Source organism: Silurus meridionalis, chromosome 10 (assembly GCF_014805685.1).
Source record: "Silurus meridionalis isolate SWU-2019-XX chromosome 10, ASM1480568v1, whole genome shotgun sequence".
In the NCBI taxonomy this organism is placed as follows: Eukaryota; Metazoa; Chordata; class Actinopteri; order Siluriformes; family Siluridae; genus Silurus; species Silurus meridionalis.
Genome location: NC_060893.1, coordinates 28,358,381 through 28,376,335, shown reverse-complemented (window position 1 = coordinate 28,376,335; position 17,955 = coordinate 28,358,381). Strand labels below are relative to the sequence as shown.

General features: G+C 40.9%; 2 protein-coding genes across 5 annotated transcripts in view; both read right to left on the bottom strand.

The window, feature by feature from the left end:
- Positions 1 to 4,674: 4,674 nt before the first annotated feature.
- The window catches only part of LOC124392172 (4-galactosyl-N-acetylglucosaminide 3-alpha-L-fucosyltransferase 9-like), a 17,032-nt gene continuing 3,751 nt past the window's right edge, over positions 4,675 to 17,955 (bottom strand). The window contains exons 1-2 of one of the 2 annotated variants that reach the window (XM_046858926.1): positions 8,820 to 10,176; positions 4,675 to 7,163 (exon numbers count right to left, since the gene is read on the bottom strand). In XM_046858926.1, the coding sequence (XP_046714882.1) occupies positions 5,962 to 7,155 (1,194 nt within the window). In that variant the 5' untranslated portion in view covers positions 7,156 to 7,163; positions 8,820 to 10,176 and the 3' untranslated portion in view covers positions 4,675 to 5,961. Of the gene's footprint in view, positions 7,164 to 8,819; positions 10,177 to 17,955 lie in introns of those variants that run through there. The other variant, XM_046858925.1, reaches the window with a different exon arrangement.
- Positions 13,497 to 17,664, bottom strand: LOC124392174 (4-galactosyl-N-acetylglucosaminide 3-alpha-L-fucosyltransferase 9-like). Of its 3 annotated transcripts, XM_046858928.1 has the most exons (3): positions 17,532 to 17,664; positions 15,908 to 16,637; positions 13,497 to 15,293 (listed from the first exon to the last, which is right to left on the bottom strand). In XM_046858928.1, exon 3 carries the CDS (start codon positions 15,251 to 15,253, stop codon positions 14,063 to 14,065), a length of 1,191 nt encoding a protein of 396 aa, XP_046714884.1. In that variant the 5' UTR covers positions 15,254 to 15,293; positions 15,908 to 16,637; positions 17,532 to 17,664; the 3' UTR covers positions 13,497 to 14,062. The 3 variants fall into 3 exon arrangements, with proteins under 3 accessions (XP_046714884.1, XP_046714883.1, XP_046714885.1); XM_046858927.1 differs by lacking the exon at positions 15,908 to 16,637 and having other exon boundaries at positions 13,497 to 15,300; XM_046858929.1 differs by lacking the exon at positions 15,908 to 16,637 and having other exon boundaries at positions 17,532 to 17,653.

The window sequence follows — 17,955 nt, the reverse complement described above, 5'->3', positions numbered from 1 at the left end:
TGGAGAATGGTCACTCTGTGCTCTTCTGAAGTCAACAACCATCTCTTTGGTTTTGTCCACGTTCAGAGACAGGTTGTTGGCTCCACACCAGGCTGTTAGCCGTTGCACCTCCTCTCTGTATGCTGACTCGTCATTCTTGCTGATTAGACCCACCACGGTCGTGTCATCAGCAAACTTGATGATATGATTCGAGCTGTGCATTGGAGCACAGTCGTGAGTCAGCAGAGTGAACAGCAGTGGACTGAGCACACAGCCCTGAGGGGCCCCAGTGCTCAGTGTGGTGGTGCTGGAGATGCTGTTCCCGATCCGGACTGACTGAGGTCTCTCGGTCAGGAAGTCCAGGATCCAGTTGCAGAGAGGTGTTCAGGCCCAGTAGGCTCAGCTTCTCGATCAGGTGCTGGGGAATGATTGTGTTGAATGCTGAACTGAAGTCTATGAACAGCATCCTTACATAAGAGTCCTTGTTATCCAGATGGGTGAGGGCCAGATGGAGGGTTGTGGAGATGGCATCGTCCGTGGGCGGTTTGGACGATCGCAAACTGCATGGGGTCCAGTGCGGGTGGGAGCTGGGTCTTTATGTGCCTCATGACAAGCCTCTCGAAGCACTTCATCATGATGGGTGTGAGTGCAACGGGACGATAGTCATTGAGGCAGGACACAGAAGACTTCTTCGCACAGGAATGATGGTCGTCATCTTGAGGCACGAAGGAACAGTGGCGCTGCTCAGGAGATGTTGAAGATGTCAGTGAAGACATCTGCTAGTTGTTCTGCACATTCCTGAGCACTCTGCCAGGAATGTTGTCTGGTCCAGCAGACTTCCGTGGGTTAACTCTGCATAGAGTTTTCCTCACTTCAGCTGTGGTTAGACAGAGCACCTGGTCACTGGGAGGAGGGATTGTCTTCCTCGCCACCACGTTGTTCTGCACCTCGAACCGGGCGTAGAAGTCGTTCAGCGCATCTGGAAGGGAGGCGTCACGGTCACAAGCAGGTGATGTGGTCTTGTAATTCGTGATCGCCTGGATGCCCTGCCACATGCGCCGGGTGTCTCCGCTGTCCTGGAAGTGGCCATGGATTCTCTTGGCGTGTGCGCCGCCTCTCTGATAGCAGGACAGTTTGGCCCTTGCTGTTTTAAAACCGTCTTGTCCCCTGCTCTGAAGGCAGAGTCTCTTGTTTTTAGCAGCGCACGAACCTTGGCGGTCATCCATGGCTTCTGGTTGGAGCGTATAGTGATGGTCTTGGAGATAGTCACGTCATCAATGCACTTGCCGATGTAACTGGTCACTGTTGACGTGTACTCCTCCAAGTTGATGAAATCGCCATTGGTTGCAGCTTCCCTGAACATGTCCCAGTCAGTGCATTCAAAACAGTCCTGGAGAGCAGACATGGATCCTGCTGGCCAGGTTCTCACTTGTTTTTGAGCTGGTCTTGAACGCCTGCTGAGTGGTCTGTATGCTGGGATCAACATAACAGAGATGTGGTCTGAGTACCGAGGTGGGGCGGGGCTTCGCCCGGTATGCGCCCGGATGTTTGTGTAAACAACATCCAGCGTGTTTTCTCCTCTGGTTGCAAAGTCCACATTCTGATAGAATTTGGGAAGCACAGTCCTGAGATTTGCATGATTAAAATCTCCGGCGACTATAAACAGTCCGTCAGGGTGTGTGTTTTGAAGTTCGCTAATGGTCCCAGAGAGCACGCTGAGCGCTTCCTTAGCATTAGCGCTAGGTGGTATGTACACTCCGAGCACAATAGCGGTGGTGAATTCCCGGGGTAAATAAAAAGGTCTACATCTCACAACAATAAACTCCAGCAGCGATGAGCAGTAGGTAGAAACAAGCACAGAGTTCTTACACCATTCCGTGTTGATGTAAACACACAGACCGCCGCGAGTCTTACCGCACAGAGCTGCATTTCTGTCGGCACGAACGCGGCTAGCCCGTCCAGCTGTATGGCGGCGTCCGAACTCTGTCGCTCAGCCACGTCTCAGTAAACACAAAAACGCAGCAGTGTCTGTACTCACGCCGAGTAGCTTGTTGGAGTCTGATGTAGTCTAATTTATTGTCCAGGGAGCAGACATTTGCCAGCAGTAGTGATGGTAGAGCGGGCCGGCTAGGGTTAGCTTTTAGCCTAGCATTAGCACCCGCTCGCTTTCCGCGTTTCTGCTTCCTTGCGCAACGCTTCCGATTCCCCCTCCTCCGTCCGTCCTCCGCAGGCGATGCCGAGGTCTGGAGGCCTGGTTCTCGGAGCACGCCGAGGTCGCGTAGCTTCTGCCGCAGGTCATCATTTATGGTGTTGTTTGGGTTGTTTCTGAGTTCTTTCAATGTTTTGCGGTTGTACACAGGGACACCGGTTGCTCCGATGTCCATGTGTTGTGTAGGGCGGGCTACAGAATAACATTAGCAACATTTTGGGTCCGAAGCGGCCGCTGCGAGCTACTGCCGCGCCGCCATCTTGGAACCAATCAAGAATCCTGTTAAACAATCCAGAATCCTGTTAAACAATCTGGTTAAAAACTCCACTGCCATCTCTCCTAAACATCTCCATGCCTCTACCGGTATGTCATCTGGTCCAACCGACTTTCCATTCTTCATCCTCTTAATCGCTGCTCTCACTTCCTCCTTACTAATCCTATCTACATCCTGCTTCACCAACTCCACATCCTCCAACCTTCTCTCTCTGTGATTTTCCTCATTCATCAGCTGCTCAAAATACTCCTCCACCTTCTCAACACACTCTCCTCACTAGTCAACACATTTCCTCTCCATCCTTTATTGCTCTAACTTGCAGTACATCCTTCCCAGCTCGGTCCCTCTGCCTGGCCAATCGGTATAACTCCTTTTCTCCTTCCTTAGTGTCCAACCTCTCATACAGCTCCTCATATGCCTTTTCCTTGGCTTTCGCCACATCCCTTTTACCTGCTGCCGCATCTCCTTGTACTCCTGCCTACTTTTCTCATCACTCTGTCGATCCCACTTCTGTTTTGCCAACCTCTTTCCCTAATGCTCTCCTGCACTTCCTCATTCCACCACCACGTCTCCTTGTCTTGCTTTCTATTTCCAGATGTCACACCAAGTACTTTTCTAGCTGCCTCCTCATCACTCCTGCAGTAGTTCCCCAATCATCCGCACCTCTTCACCACCACCGAGCCCCTGTCTGACCTCTTCCCTGAACCTCACACTACACTCTTCCTCCTTCAGTTTCCACCATCTTATTCTTCTTTCAATCCTTACATTCCTCCTCTTCTTCTTCGCCTCCAAAACCATCCTACAGACCACCATCCGATGCTGTCTAGCTACACTGTCCCCGCCAACACCTTACAGTCTCCAATCTCCTTCAGGTTGCATCTCCTGCATAGCACATAGTCCACCTGTGTGCACCTTCCTCCACTCTATACGTCACCCTATGATCCTCCTTCTTCTTAAAATACGTGTTCACCACTGCCATTTCCATCCTTTTAGCAAAATCTACCACCATCTGCCCTTCCACATTCCTCTCCTTAAAACCATACCTACCCATCACCTCCTCATCACCTCTGTTCCCTTCACCTACATGCCCATTAAAGTCTGCCCCAATCACCAATCGTTCTTTCCTAGGTACACCATCTACCACTTCATCTAATTCACTCCAGAATCTTTCCTTTTCCTCCATCTCACAGCCAACTTGTGGAGCATAGGCACTGATGACATTTATCATCATCCCTTCAACTTCCACCTTCACGATCATCACCCTATCAGAAACTCTCTTCACCTCCACTACACTCTTACTGTACTCTTCCTTCAGAATCACCCCTACACCATTTCTCTTCCCATCCACACCATGATAAAACAGTTTAAATCCACCTCCAATGTTCCTGGCCTTACTCCTTTCCACTTGGTCTCCTGAACACACAGCATATCTACCTTTCTCCTCTCCATCATATCAGCTATCTCTCCCTTTACCCGTCATAGTACCAACATTTAAAGTACCAACCCGAACCTCTACTCTCCTACACTGCTCCTTTCCCTGCCGTCTCTGTAGACGTCTTCCTCCTCTCCTTCTCCTCCTTCGGCCAACAGTAGCCCAATTTCCACCGGTACCCTGTCGGCTAACGATACCTGTGGCGGTCGTTGTTAACCCGGGCCTCGACCGATCCGGTATGAAATTCTCCTTTGTGATCCGCATATTTGATTTGGCACATGTTTTACGCTGGATGCCCTTCCTAACGCAACCCTTCCCATTTACCCGGGCTTGGGACCGGCACTAAGAGTGCACTGGCTTGTGCCCCCCTAATGGCTGGGTTAAATCATCCAATGGCAACAAGTAAACAAATAATAATAATGTACAGTTGAGGTACATGCTTGCTGACGCTTTGCAGAATTTGTAAATGTTAATGATTTCTTTTTACTATTAATTTAGTTTGTGTGAAAGAGCAAACCTGAGCAGCTGTAAATCTGCACATTTTATTAGTCTGAACCCAATTTAAATGCGATTTGAATGAAAATGTGCATATTTATTGGGCCACAAATACAATTTGGAAAACTTTATATTCAGACCTGCTTTCATGGAATGATAAAATGACGAGTGTGTGTGTGTGTGTGTGTGTGTGTGTGTGTGTGTGTGTGTGTGTGTGTGTGTGTGTGTGTTTGTCTAATTGTAAATTCAACACAACCCAATATACAGAATGAGTAGACAGAACAATGTTTTCAGAAGAGTTTATTTGGTCAAAAACATTTCTATGGCACTGTATAATCACACAACAGGAAAAAGTCAATGCTGATTCCCCCCACTTTCATTATTACATAGTAAATTTAATTAACTCTTCATTTTTGTATATATTAAAGTTTTAAAACAACCACACCAAACTTTTAGTTTACAAATAAACATAAACAGAATTTTTTTTCCCCTTGTACCAGAGATTGTCATGTAGTCAAAATATACAGTAACTTTATTCAGTAGTTAACATAGACATAAAGTGCTGTGTGAGCGAGATAAGCTTTGTATTAAAAGATTATTAAATGTAAGTACAAAAAAATTGGGTTGTATAATAACATGGGTAGGTTGTGTATCATATCACATGAAGGCACAGTGTACTGTTAATAAACACTAGGATAAATACCTTTAGTCCTCATGTTGGTAGAAACAGGTCATGGTCTGTTTATGGAGTGTTTCTTCAAGTTATTGTGTAAACATCAGTAGTAGTCACAGTGTATTCCATGGTTAAATTTAAGGCTTTCTAAGCGAGGCACAGAGCCATGGGGGGTTCTGAGGTTCTCCTAAATTAGACGTATTGCAGATTTATAGGTGAAAAAAGAAGCACCAAATCTGCAAGTATTAATGCTATTACTATATATTTCATAGGTGTAAACATCTGGGCATGTTTAAACTTTTGCATACAGCTTTACCTGAGAATTTAGATTTTAAATATTAAATTAAAGTGCAGATAAATTAAAGACTGCAGATCTTAAAATTTTATTCTAAATCCAGGTATATGGTTTTAATACAATGACCATGAAATACAACAGGATATGAGCTGAGGATTTGCTGTTTATGGAAGCAGTGTGTGATGGGAATTATTGAAATTATAATGTGTGATGTATATTGTGTATAGTTCAATTGTTCTACCAGATAAATAATTAATTCATCCATTAACCCTTGACTGAAACACTGAACACCGTTTCCACCCTGCAGTAAAAAAAATCCCTAAAATATAAACATTAAACAGAATGACCAGGTGTCCAAGGCTTCAGATGATCAGATTGTGGGGATTGTGTTTAAGCGTAGATTTGGGTTGAAAGAGGCAGAAGTAGAGGTAGTGTGTAGAAGGAAGAAGGAGTGTGGAAACGGATAATGGATGTATCGACCCCTAATGTTAAAGACTAGATGAAAACTGGCTTCTAAATTTCACATTTACTGAAAACAGAAAATGTTCCTAAACCTTTTGAAACAATTGTGGGGTTAAAAAGAGCTCCATTAGGTTCCTGCTAGCTAACCAAAATACCACTGATTGAGATTTTTAAACACTCTGTAGCCCGTATAGCTTCTTATATATTGACAAATTCGACATGCGTGTTCTAGACCAAAATATGAACTTTCAGCAATGAATTCTTTCCTCCAGTTGAAGTACTGTTCATACAACGTCTGGTTCTGGTCCAATAATGTGAGATATTCTGCCAATTCTTGAGGGGTTTTGAAATCATCCACATGGATGAAAGAATCTGCTGGAATGAACTCCTCATAGTTGTCCCTTGGTGGACCGATAACCACAGGAACCGCACCGAGGGTCAGAGGATTGAACAGCTTTTCAGAGATGTAGTCTTTGTAAATGGAGTTCTCGAATGATAAGTAGAATTTACAGCTGGACATGGTCGCTTTATAGTCTTCATCACTGACAAACCTGTTAAAGTGTCTACCATAAGCTTCTACTTTAATGTGTTTGGTCAGTTCATCAAAATATTTCACTCGTCTAAAGTTGGGGTTCCAGTGACTGACGATCCAGCAGACAGTTTTGTCCTTTGGTGGAATTTGAAAGTTTTTCTCCTGCTCAGTGGCCTTTCTGAGTCTCCCGTAAGGTACCCAGATATCTGAATCTCTTCGATAATTTGATGTTATGTTGAACACATTTTCCAACTCGCCCCATCTTCCTGAATTCTCAGGAGACTCCATGTTCATCCACACCCATCTCTGGTGTGGAGGTCGTGCCATGGTTGTTATGGTCTGTAAATCACCACCGATGTCTCTGTGATGAAACATAATACCATGGACTTTGTCATGTTGGTTTTTGTCATCTGTAAATCGACAACCTTCAATACCGAACTTTACACCACAGGATTCTGCCTGAAACTTATAACCGAAAGGCCATGGCCAAATCAGCACAGAGATGATTTCAAGATTTTCCTTACTTTCTTCTTTGGGAGTTTGTGTGGCAATCGGTAGTTGCTGCTTTACTGCTGGAGTGTAGTTACTAACAGCAGTGCTGGTGTTCATACTCTGGTTAAAGTTTTTCATCAGGCTGAAGCATTTATCCAAGCAGTCTGTAGGTGTGGGGACTGGACTGTTAGAGCATGATAACCAGCTAATGGTTGGCTTGTAGTAAGTGTAGAACACTCCTCCAAAACAAACAAGAATTATGAGAGGTAGTACAAGATTCTGGACCAGTCCATGTGATTGTTTGAATAGCATCTTTTACCCTTTGAAAAAGAGAAGAGACAAAGAAAAAATGTGAGCTTCAATTAATGGCAAGGTACCCTGAGAGTAAAGTGTTTATAAATATCACATTCATATCACATTTTAACAGGAATTGTTAAATCCCCAATGATTAAACAGTAATGCAGGAAAACCTCTGAGATGACTTGAGGAAGAAGAGGAAAACAATTCCTCATCTGGGTGACATTGAACAGCGCAATTAGAAATCAAATAGGAGAAAGAGAGAACAGAGTAGAGAGCTGAGTCAAAAATGAGTGCGCTGCAAAATATAAGTCTCTAATTATAAGAAATAAAAGCACGATTTAAGAAGATCCAGATTAGAAACAAGTCGAATGATCTGCCTGTGCAGTGTGAATATTACACTTGGTACGATTTCATGAGATAAGAAATTATATCCAGGTTTCAGATAAGAACAAAATGTCTTAAATTAAGCGTTAAAACACTGATTCCAAGCAGATGATTTTAGTTTAATGAACTTAAAACTTGCTTGTTTTTTCTTAATTTGTGTGGAAAGATCTTAAAATCAGAGCTACAAACAAAATAATTCCTCTTCATTTAAGAGTCACTTTATATTCTGTCTTAAAATGAGCCCGAGCATTTAAACTAGAAACAGCATCAATATCAAAATCAAGATTACAGAAACATGCATGTTGTCAACAATTATTGTTTTTTAACACAGTAATTATGAGGCAAAAACAAAGCGAAATCATTACTCGCTGATTCTCAAAATACTTCAACTTATTGCAACATAAAACATTATTGAAATTTCTTTATCATCACTGAACACTGAAAGATATTTAACATAAGAAACTGAAATCAAATTACAGATTAACTTAGTCAAAAGGCGATAAGTACAGAAAAAAGTTTCAAAAAAATAATGTTATTTGTTCTTAGGTTGTGAATAAATGTTTTGGCTTCGACGCTTCTCCTTCTGCACATTTTTTTCAATGCCGTAGCCTTGGAAACATTTATCTGTACTTCTCAACAATGTCCACACGTCTCTGCACTGCTGCAGCCTTTATATTTATTCCCTCTACATATGTTTACACACACACACACACACATATATATATATATATATGCTGTAAATACGCTACATGTTTATCTGCACTTTTGCACGATTGCTACTTTTTGCACTTCTGGTAGATGCCAAACTGCATTTTGTTGCTGTACCTGTACAATGCTTTTTAGTTTTAAACACGTATTTGGAATAAATAATATTAATGAACAAGTCCTGAGCATTTATTTTCCAGAAAAACCTAAAAAAAATTGATTACAGCTAAAATAAATTTTTTAAATGTATAAGCCATCGAATGATGTCTCTGATGATCATTAAGAGCAATTTGCAGTTAAAATATCTAACTTTAAGTTTTACTATGTAAGTAAAAAAAAAAAAAAGAGAAATAATCTAAAAACAATCTGCTCCTCCATTCCATTTTGTTTGTGAAATAAGATAAGATTTTTATGGCTATAAATGCGATTGTAGGAGCAGTTTTTGCAGTGTGAAGATTTTATGAGCCGTCAGTGAGTTTAACACGGAATAATCGCTCCAGCCAACGTGATTCAGTGTGTTGATATAATACCACCAGGCTCGATTACATGTAAATACCACGAAACAGAGGAAAGACGAAACACCTTACCTGATCTCTGGTAGCACACACACTTCTGACACATTTGTTAGTGTAATCTCTGAGCTAGCAACAACTTCACCTCACTCGTTCTTTGGCAGTGTTTCTACTGCAGGCTTCAGATAAAAAAATCACACAGACGTGCATGAAAGATATCCAAAGCTTTTTGACAGAGAGAGTGCATATATTAACCTCTGTGACGACTATGAGGCCATGGATTTACATATCAGTACGTGATGCACAAAAACAGTGTTGAAGGCAGAAGTATTGTTCTACTGTTATTGGTTATATGAGTCACTCAAACTAGTTCTGTATTTTCTTCCTGGTAGAATAACTTCATTCTCAATTACATTCTCTTTTATTAGTATAGTACTTTGAACCGTGAACTCAAGGCAAACAAAGTCACAGGGCAGTGATACAGAGATAAAGCGGTAATAAAGTTGTTTAAAATAATGTACATTTAATGTCTGTAAGTTTGTTCTTTTATACTGTAACTGGGTTGAAATATTTCCTCCAGTTTTCTGTTAGTATGTTTTTATTAACTTCTCTTTATAGATTCTACAATTTCATATGCCGTGCTTCCATTTGCAGCTTTAAAATTTTAATTAGCATTCAAAGCTTTGTTATTATCTATCTATGGTTTAACATTGACAGAAGTGTTTGCACTGTGAGTCAAAGAAGAAAAAAGAACAAGGAAATGTAGAAAGCAGGATGGCCTTGGTCAACTTGTTTATATATCACAAGACAATACAGCAGAAGATCTTTAAAAGGCCACTAGATACGCGAACAGCTTGGAAACTTGTCACTTTAGTATTATTTTGAAAATGACTTCAGACTGATGATACTTTTAGTCCGAGAGCATTTATCAAACCAGTGCTGGATATAGTGGATAAAAGGGTCTGCCAAATGCAGTGATTGTCGAAAATAATAAAGTTCAGAAGTCTAACTTTTGATGTCACAGAACTTCCTGAGCTGTAAATACAGATTACAGTAGTAGTTCCTGTAGGGTACAGTGTACATGGACTACACACCTTATAATTACAAATTGGTTGTTGCCCAATTAGCATTATTTGTTAGATCAATATTTGTATAATGTTCAGTATGGATTGTTGTTGTCTAACCCTCATTTATTTTAAATGTTAAACAGTTGTTTGGTTTCTACTGTTACATATAAGTGATGTTTTTACTTAGCAGCTTATAGAGTGATGTACGAGACCTCTTTACTTTCCCCCACACACATAGTAAGCCATAAATCCTGTTACATATTTTACCACTAAATTATCTATTCTTGGATAAAAATAATATATTATCATTATTAATAATCTATTCATTATTTTTCTTGCAGCTTCTTCCATTAGGAGGCGCCACAGTGGATCATCCATCTTCATACCCCCCTGTCCTCTACATCTGCCTCTTTCACACCAACTACCTGCATGTCTCCCCTCAACACATCCATAAACCTCCTCCACCTTTCTCTTTTCCTCCTTCCTGGTGTCTCCATCCTCAGCATTCTCCTACTGATATACCCCATGTCCCTTCTCTGCACATGTCCAAACCATCTCAATCTCACCTCCCTCACCTTGTCTCCAAAATGTCCTACATGCACTGTCCCTCTAATAAACTCATTTCTAATCCTGTCCATCGTCGTCACTCCCAACGAACATCTCAACATCTTCAGCTCTGCTACCTCCAGCTCCACCTCCTGTCTTTTACTCAAATCAATACTCTATTAAATACTTTAACATATATATATATATATATATATATATATATATATATATATATATATATATATATATATATATATATAATTTTGTCTATATACAGTCATACACCAAAACTTCACAAAACTCAAAAGAAACCTTTTCTCTTTGAAAGTGTTCATCAGAGTAACTTGTAAAAGCACCTGATTTAAGAAACCTGTATTAAAAACATGTAATCTGTGAAATATAAGTTGTAAAACCTGTACTTTTGGACAAGACAGAAGGAGACTAAAAGAGAATTGATGGACAAACCTTCAGTTTTGTAGATTATCCACTGACTCTACAGACTGAACGCACTCCTCCTCCTCCTCCCCCACACTCTAATCTGCACTTTTGAGAGTTTGATTTAAAAGGTAAACGCGATTCTTGGGCTTTGGCTCTGGCAGTAATGCACTCACTGTCTTCCACTGTAGTTCAACATCCACTTCACTCTGATGTGAATATTATTTACATGGTTTGAAGTTGATTTGCATTTAAATTAAATGCAAATATATATTTTTAGAGCATTGCACTGTCCCTGTTTGTGATGTGGTGTTTGCTTTTAGGTGAAGAAATCAGAAACTAAATCCGAATCTATCTTCTACTTCAGATTTCAAACTATTAACACTTGAAATTTCTTGCCAGCAAAAATCTCCTCATCAAATTGTCCTCTTCAGTTGGATACTTTCAGATCTTAAAGCAAACCACACGGAGGGTTGTTTAGATGTTTACACTAGCTATTATAGTTAAACTGACTTCATGAGCTGCAGCAGACTGTGGAATAATGACTGAGTGGATTTTCTGTGCATGAGGTGAAGGTTTCAAGTCCACCTGTAATTGTTTTTGTTGAAGACAGGCACCGATGATCTCAACACCCTTCCACTGCAGATATCAGCCTTACAGAACATCTTTATAATCAATGGTCTAAAAATAATAGGAGTTGTGAATTTAAAACATGCAGTCAGTGTAACTCAGAGTGAGATAGCTACTGTAAACATCTAAACACCGTCTTTCACAACCAGTCCGACTCGTTTGAGAGCACTTGATTTTGCATATTAAGAAAACGTTTGCATTCGAAGTTAACCAAAGTTAATCAGTGGTGTTTACACACGATTACACACCAATGCTTGTAGTTACAGTACAGACCAAAAGTTTGGACACACCTTCTCATTTAAAGAGTTTTCTTTATTTTCATGACTATGAAAATTGTAGAGTCACACTGAAGGCATCAAGGGCTATTTGACCAAGAAGGAGAGTGATGGGGTGCTGCACCAGATGACCTGGCCTCCACAGTCACTGGACCTGAACCCAATCGAGATGGTTTAGGGGTGAGCTGGACCGCAGAGTAAAGGCAAAAGGGCCAACAAGTGCCAAACATCTCTCGGGGAACTCCTTCAAGACTGTTGGAAGACCATTTCAGGTGACTACCTCTTGAAGCTCATCAAGAGAATGCCAAGAGTGTGCAAAGCAGTAATCAAAGCAAAAGGTGGCTACTTTGAAGAACCTACAATATGACATTTTTCAGTTGTTTCACACTTTTTTGTTATGTATATAATTCCACATGTGTTAATTCATAGTTGATGCCTTCAGTGTGACTCTACAATTTTCATAGTCATGAAAATAAAGAAAACTCTTTGAATGAGAAGGTGTGTCCAAACTTTTGGTCTGTACTGTATATACAGTAATGATAAAAACGTGACACCACTCAGTTTGTTTGTAGGAAATCAATCATCTCGTGTGTTCTAAGGGCTGATTACTGTGGCTTTTTCAGTGCAGATCTTAAACAACATCCAGGTTTGTGGATGTGGCTGTTTTTAAAGGTGCTGTACAAATAAACTGGAAGGAAAAACTAATAGCAGGTTCATATAAACTGTTTGGCCAAAAGTACAACAAACACCTGACTTTTCCACCCACATGGTTCTTCCCCAAACAAAGTTGAAACCACACAATGGTATCGAACATCTTTGGATGCAGGAACATGAAATTTCCCCTTTGCTTGAACTCAGAGACCCCAATCTGTTCCTGTGCACAAAGCCTGCTTCATGAAGATCTGCTTTATATGGTTAAGGGTGGAAGATCTTGAGTGGCCTGCTATAGAGCTCTGACCTCAACCTTATTGAACACCTTTGGGATGAATGTGAACGCTGACTGCACCTCAGGCTTCCTCACCTTCTCAGCTACACTACAGTACAAGCAAACTCCAAACTATAGTGGAACATCATCCCAGAACATTGGAGGTTATTATAACAGAAAATGGAGACTACAGTTGGAAAGAGATTTTCCAAAAGCACAAAGCATGCTGGATTTCTGCAAGTATTCAAGTTTCTTCATTCATTCTATATCTCTCCTCCATTGCATGGCTTTGGACAACACAGTTCCTGTGTATATCATTTTCTCAGATTTTCTCGTTTGTTTCCGGGGGATTGAAATCATCCCCCTAAATGAATGAATCTGCTGTAATGTAAGTTTTGTTCCTCATAGTTCTCCTGTATGAAATGAGAACCAAGGGAACCTTGCAAAATAACTAAAACATGTAATTGATTTCTGTGAAGTAGTTTTTGTAGATTGGAATTTTGTGTGTCAAGTCAAGTCAATCATTGACTTGACACACAATTGACTGATGATTAGCAATGAACATAATAATCAAACCTGTCCAGTGTGTTTCCTCAGTTCCGCAGTTTTCCCTGGTCTCGGCCAGGTCTCCAGAAACTTACTGCTGTGCTTAGGGGTGATGACGGAGATCTAAATGATTGGTTCTAATTCTCTTTTTTACATTCACTATGCACAGGATTTTGCTAAATCCTTTAATTTCACCAACTACCTTTTTTTTAAGTCACATCTACCAACCCATAGAATTCCAAACATAACTTGGATGTGGAGATCCTCACTAGGATTTGTTTAAAATGCTCCAAGATTTATTTACAAAATGAAAAAAGAAACTTGAAAATTTGATTTAAACTTTATTCCTCACATATACATTTCAGTCCATTGACATTTTTAAAATCATACTATCAGAGTTTATTAAGTAATTAGGCTTAAACGACAGATTCAGTCAGGATTCAATGCTCCTGGAGGCGAGAACAAAGAATTCAACTTATTCAAGGGTCCATAAGGGGCAGCGTGGCAGTGCCAACCTTCTGCTTAGTACTAATACAGAGCCTCCATCTAAATTTAGCAGAACTTTGGTTCTCTGAGTCACTGATCAAACTCACTTTGTATCAGTACTTTAACTTTATAAGATTCTGCAAGCATAATCATAGCATCATAGCATCATGGTAAGAAGTCTTTTTAGTAAAAGTTATAAAAGTCCTTTCATACCGTTTCACAGAGAACCAGACACATCACATCTTCACAGCATTACAGACATTTCTTTTGTGTTTCAGTTACAAAAAGAGGCTTAGAAAAGTGCTACATGAATGATCTTCTGTCACCATGACAGAACATCCACAGCCTTGACATTGGCCATGTTTAGTGTAGGGTTTCCAATTCAAGCATCTACACACAATAGCTACGCTAACCCCAGTACCATTTACTGAGACTTGTAACCACTCTGTAGCCCGTATAGCTTCTTATATATTGACAAATTCGACATGCGTGTTCTAGACCAAAATATGAACCTTCAGCAGTGAATTCTTTTCTCCAGTTGAAGTACTGTTCATACAACGTCTGGTTCTGGTCCAATAATGTGAGATATTCTGCCAATTCTTGAGGGGTTTTGAAATCATCCACATGGATGAAAGAATCTGCTGGAATGAACTCCTCATAGTTGTCCCTTGGTGGACCGATAACCACAGGAACCGCGCCGAGGGTCAGAGCATTGAACAGCTTTTCCGTGATGTAGTCCTTGTGGTTGGAGTTCTCGAATGATAAGTAGAATTTACAGCTGGACATGGTCGCTTTATAGTCTTCATCACTGACAAACCTGTTAAAGTGTCTACCATAAGCTTCTACTTTAATGTGTTTGGTCAGTTCATCAAAATATTTCACTCGTCTAAAGTTGGGGTTCCAGTTGCTGACGATCCAGCAGACAGTTTTGTCCTTTGGTGGAATTTGAAAGTTTTTCTCCTGCTCAGTGGCCTTTCTGAGTCTCCCGTAAGGTACCCAGATATCTGAATCTCTTCGATAATTTGATGTTATGTTGAATAAATTGTCCAACTCGCCCCATCTTCCTGAATTCTCAGGAGACTCCATGTTCATCCACACCCATCTCTGGTGTGGAGATCGTGCCATGGTTGTTAGGGTCTGTAAATCACCACTGATTTCTCTGTGATGAAACATAATACCATGGACTTTGTCATGTTGGTTTCTATCACCTGTAAAGTGACAACCTTCAATACCGAACTTTACACTACAGGATTCTCCCTGAAACGTATACCCGAAAGGCCATGGCCACATTAATATGATGGTGTTACGGTCATGAGTTTCCTGATTTTCTTCCATGACCGGTTGTGTTGTGATCGGTGGTTGCTGCTTTACCACAGTGTAGTTAATAGTGCTGATGATGGATGAGTTTAAGAGATGTTTCTCTTTGAAAACATCGAGACATTTATCTAAGCAGACGTCATAGCTGAAGAATGTGACAGCAGAACACTGCCTCCAGTTAATTGTCGGCATGTAAGTGTAGAACACTCCTCCAAAACAAACAAGAAGAAAGAGAACCAGTAGGAGATACTGATAACGTCCTAGTGATGGTGTGGATGTCATCTTTCACCTTTTGGAGAAGGTAGATGGCTTCGATGGCTTCCTTTACCCTCCAGAGAAGAAGGAAAGAAAGCAAAGGTTTGTTAATGTCATGTAAACTGAATAATCACTGAGTTCTGACTGTGAGCAGACAGGAAGGTGAGAAGACTCAGTGAAGAGCTCAGAAATCAACACTCAGGTTATTAAAGCTGGAGCGAATCCAAAGTCAGCGTGAAGCGGTGTTTATGATCAACCGTAATATCGTCAAAATATATTTAACTTTAAATAGAAACTTTTGACATTAATAAAAATCGATAACATTGTTTACGTTATTATTATTTTACATTATTTTATTTTACGTTATTATTATTTAATGTTATTTTATTTTTGGATTTAGTTTTATGTTATTTATATACTTTTATTTGTCGTATACGGGGTTCAGGGCATTAAGCTGTGCTGCTCCTCATCTCTGAAATTCTCCTCCACAGTCAATAGGAGAAAGTGACTGTGGGACCACGTCTATATCGTCCCTCAAAACTCATCTGTTCAGATCAACTTCTTCTGATTCATTTGAACAGTTAAACAGCTGTTAGTTGTTTGATTTTATGATTCACTCTACTGTACAGTGTTTCCAAAAAATCTTTAAATAAAAAGAAATGTAAATAAAATGTATTACACGGTTATATATGCAGAACAGAGGGATCCCAAACGCCGCCTGATGAGGGCGCTGTGGTCTGGACCTCCCTGATAAGGGCGCTGTGGTCTGGACCTCCCTGATAAGGGCGATGTGGTCTGGACCTCGCTGATGAGGGCGCTGTGGTCTGGACCTCCCTGATAAGGGCGATGTGGTCTGGACCCCGCTGATGAGGGCGCTGTGGTCTGGACCTCGCTGATGAGGGCGCTGTGGTCTGGACCTCGCTGATGAGGGCGCTGTGGTCTGGACCTCCCTGATAAAGGGCGCTGTGGTCCGGACTTCCCTGATGAGGGCGCTGTGGTCCGGACCTCCCTGATGAGGGCGCTGTGGTCCGGACCTCCCTGATGAGGACGCTGTGGTCCGGACCTCCCTGATGAGGACGCTGTGGTCTGGACCTCCCTGATGAGGGCGCTGTGGTCTGGACCTCGCTGATGAGGGCGCTGTGGTCTGGACCTCCCTGATAAAGGGCGCTGTGGTCCGGACTTCCCTGATGAGGGCGCTGTGGTCTGGACCTCCCTGATGAGGACGCTGTGGTCTGGACCTCGCTGATGAGGGCGCTGTGGTCTGGACTTCCCTGATGAGGGCGCTGTGGTCCGGACCTCCCTGATGAGGACGCTGTGGTCTGGACCTCCCTGATGAGGACGCTGTGGTCTGGACCTCGCTGTTGGTCGGTAAATGAATAATCTTTTTTCTTCTGTAATCTTTTTCTTTAACCTGAATGTGGAAACCACAACGTGCCGATGATGTAGAGGAAATGTATCACCTGCTCTGGTCAGAAACACGATTTTAGCATCACTCAGTTCCCCGGTGATGAGCTCCAGCTGATCTCAGAGCAGATAAACCGAGAAAGTCTGGTGACGTCCGTCTGAAGGTGCTTCAAAACTTGACTACCGAATGCGAATATAGTCCAAGTGCCTCTGGATCTCATTGATCTCACCTTAATTACACCCAGGTGTGTGCAGATGTTTAGAAGTAGTGTTACAGGACTGTTGGCGGTGTCTGTGTGTTTGCAAACTGGATTGTGTTTCAGTCGGGATGTGTGTATTAGGTCACGATACATGCCTTAATGCTTATTAACTATTATTAAAAAATAATAATAAAAAAACTCTACATATATAAAAACATTTTTATATATAATTAAACATGACCAATTGATTCGTTTTAATAATCTGCATTAAATTCATCTTCAGTAAAATGTACGTTAATTCACAAGTGTTGAGTAAAAGGACGTTTTGCAGTTACATTATACGTTTTTAATTTAAACATCATAGTAAAATTATTAATACTAAATGCGTCGGAAAAATGAAAAGGTTGTGCACATCAACGTCCACAAGGTGTCGACAAACACTTTATACATAAATGACATTTATTTTTCTCTTTTTGCGTCATTTTGAAAAATGTATTACGTTTTTGATTATTCTATTAATATCTTTACAATTCTAAAGAGGTGATAACAAGCTCACAGTGTACACGCTTTACACCTTTATTCAAGTTATGATTAAAGTGCGTCGTGGTCATGAAACTAAACACAGGAAATAAATCATTTATACACTGCGACACATTAATTCACTTGAACAGCTTTATATGGGAAATCAATTAAATACTTACTTTGAGATAAAAAAGATTCCGTCCGGAGTCTGTTACGGATCACTTTCTCGTGTTTCAACGCAGATTTTTATTTCCTCCAGACGTCATTTAAAAGATTCAAACAAAACTACGCCGTCCGACAAGCGGATCATCAGATTCGGAATAAAAAAGTTCGATCCGACCTTTAACACGGAGCTTATTCTGCTTTACCTGCGTGTACCTGCGTCTACCTGCGAACAACTGCGCATGCGCATGAGCAGGAATTAAAGATCCGCAGTAACGGAGCGCGTGTGCGGTCGCGTGAAGCAAAATAATACTCATATAAACATACTGAATTAACCGAATAAAAGATGTTTGATTAATGTTATTAAGTAATATTTATATTGATATTAGATATAAACATGGATATGTATATTTAGATATAATCATGTTATATTATTATTTT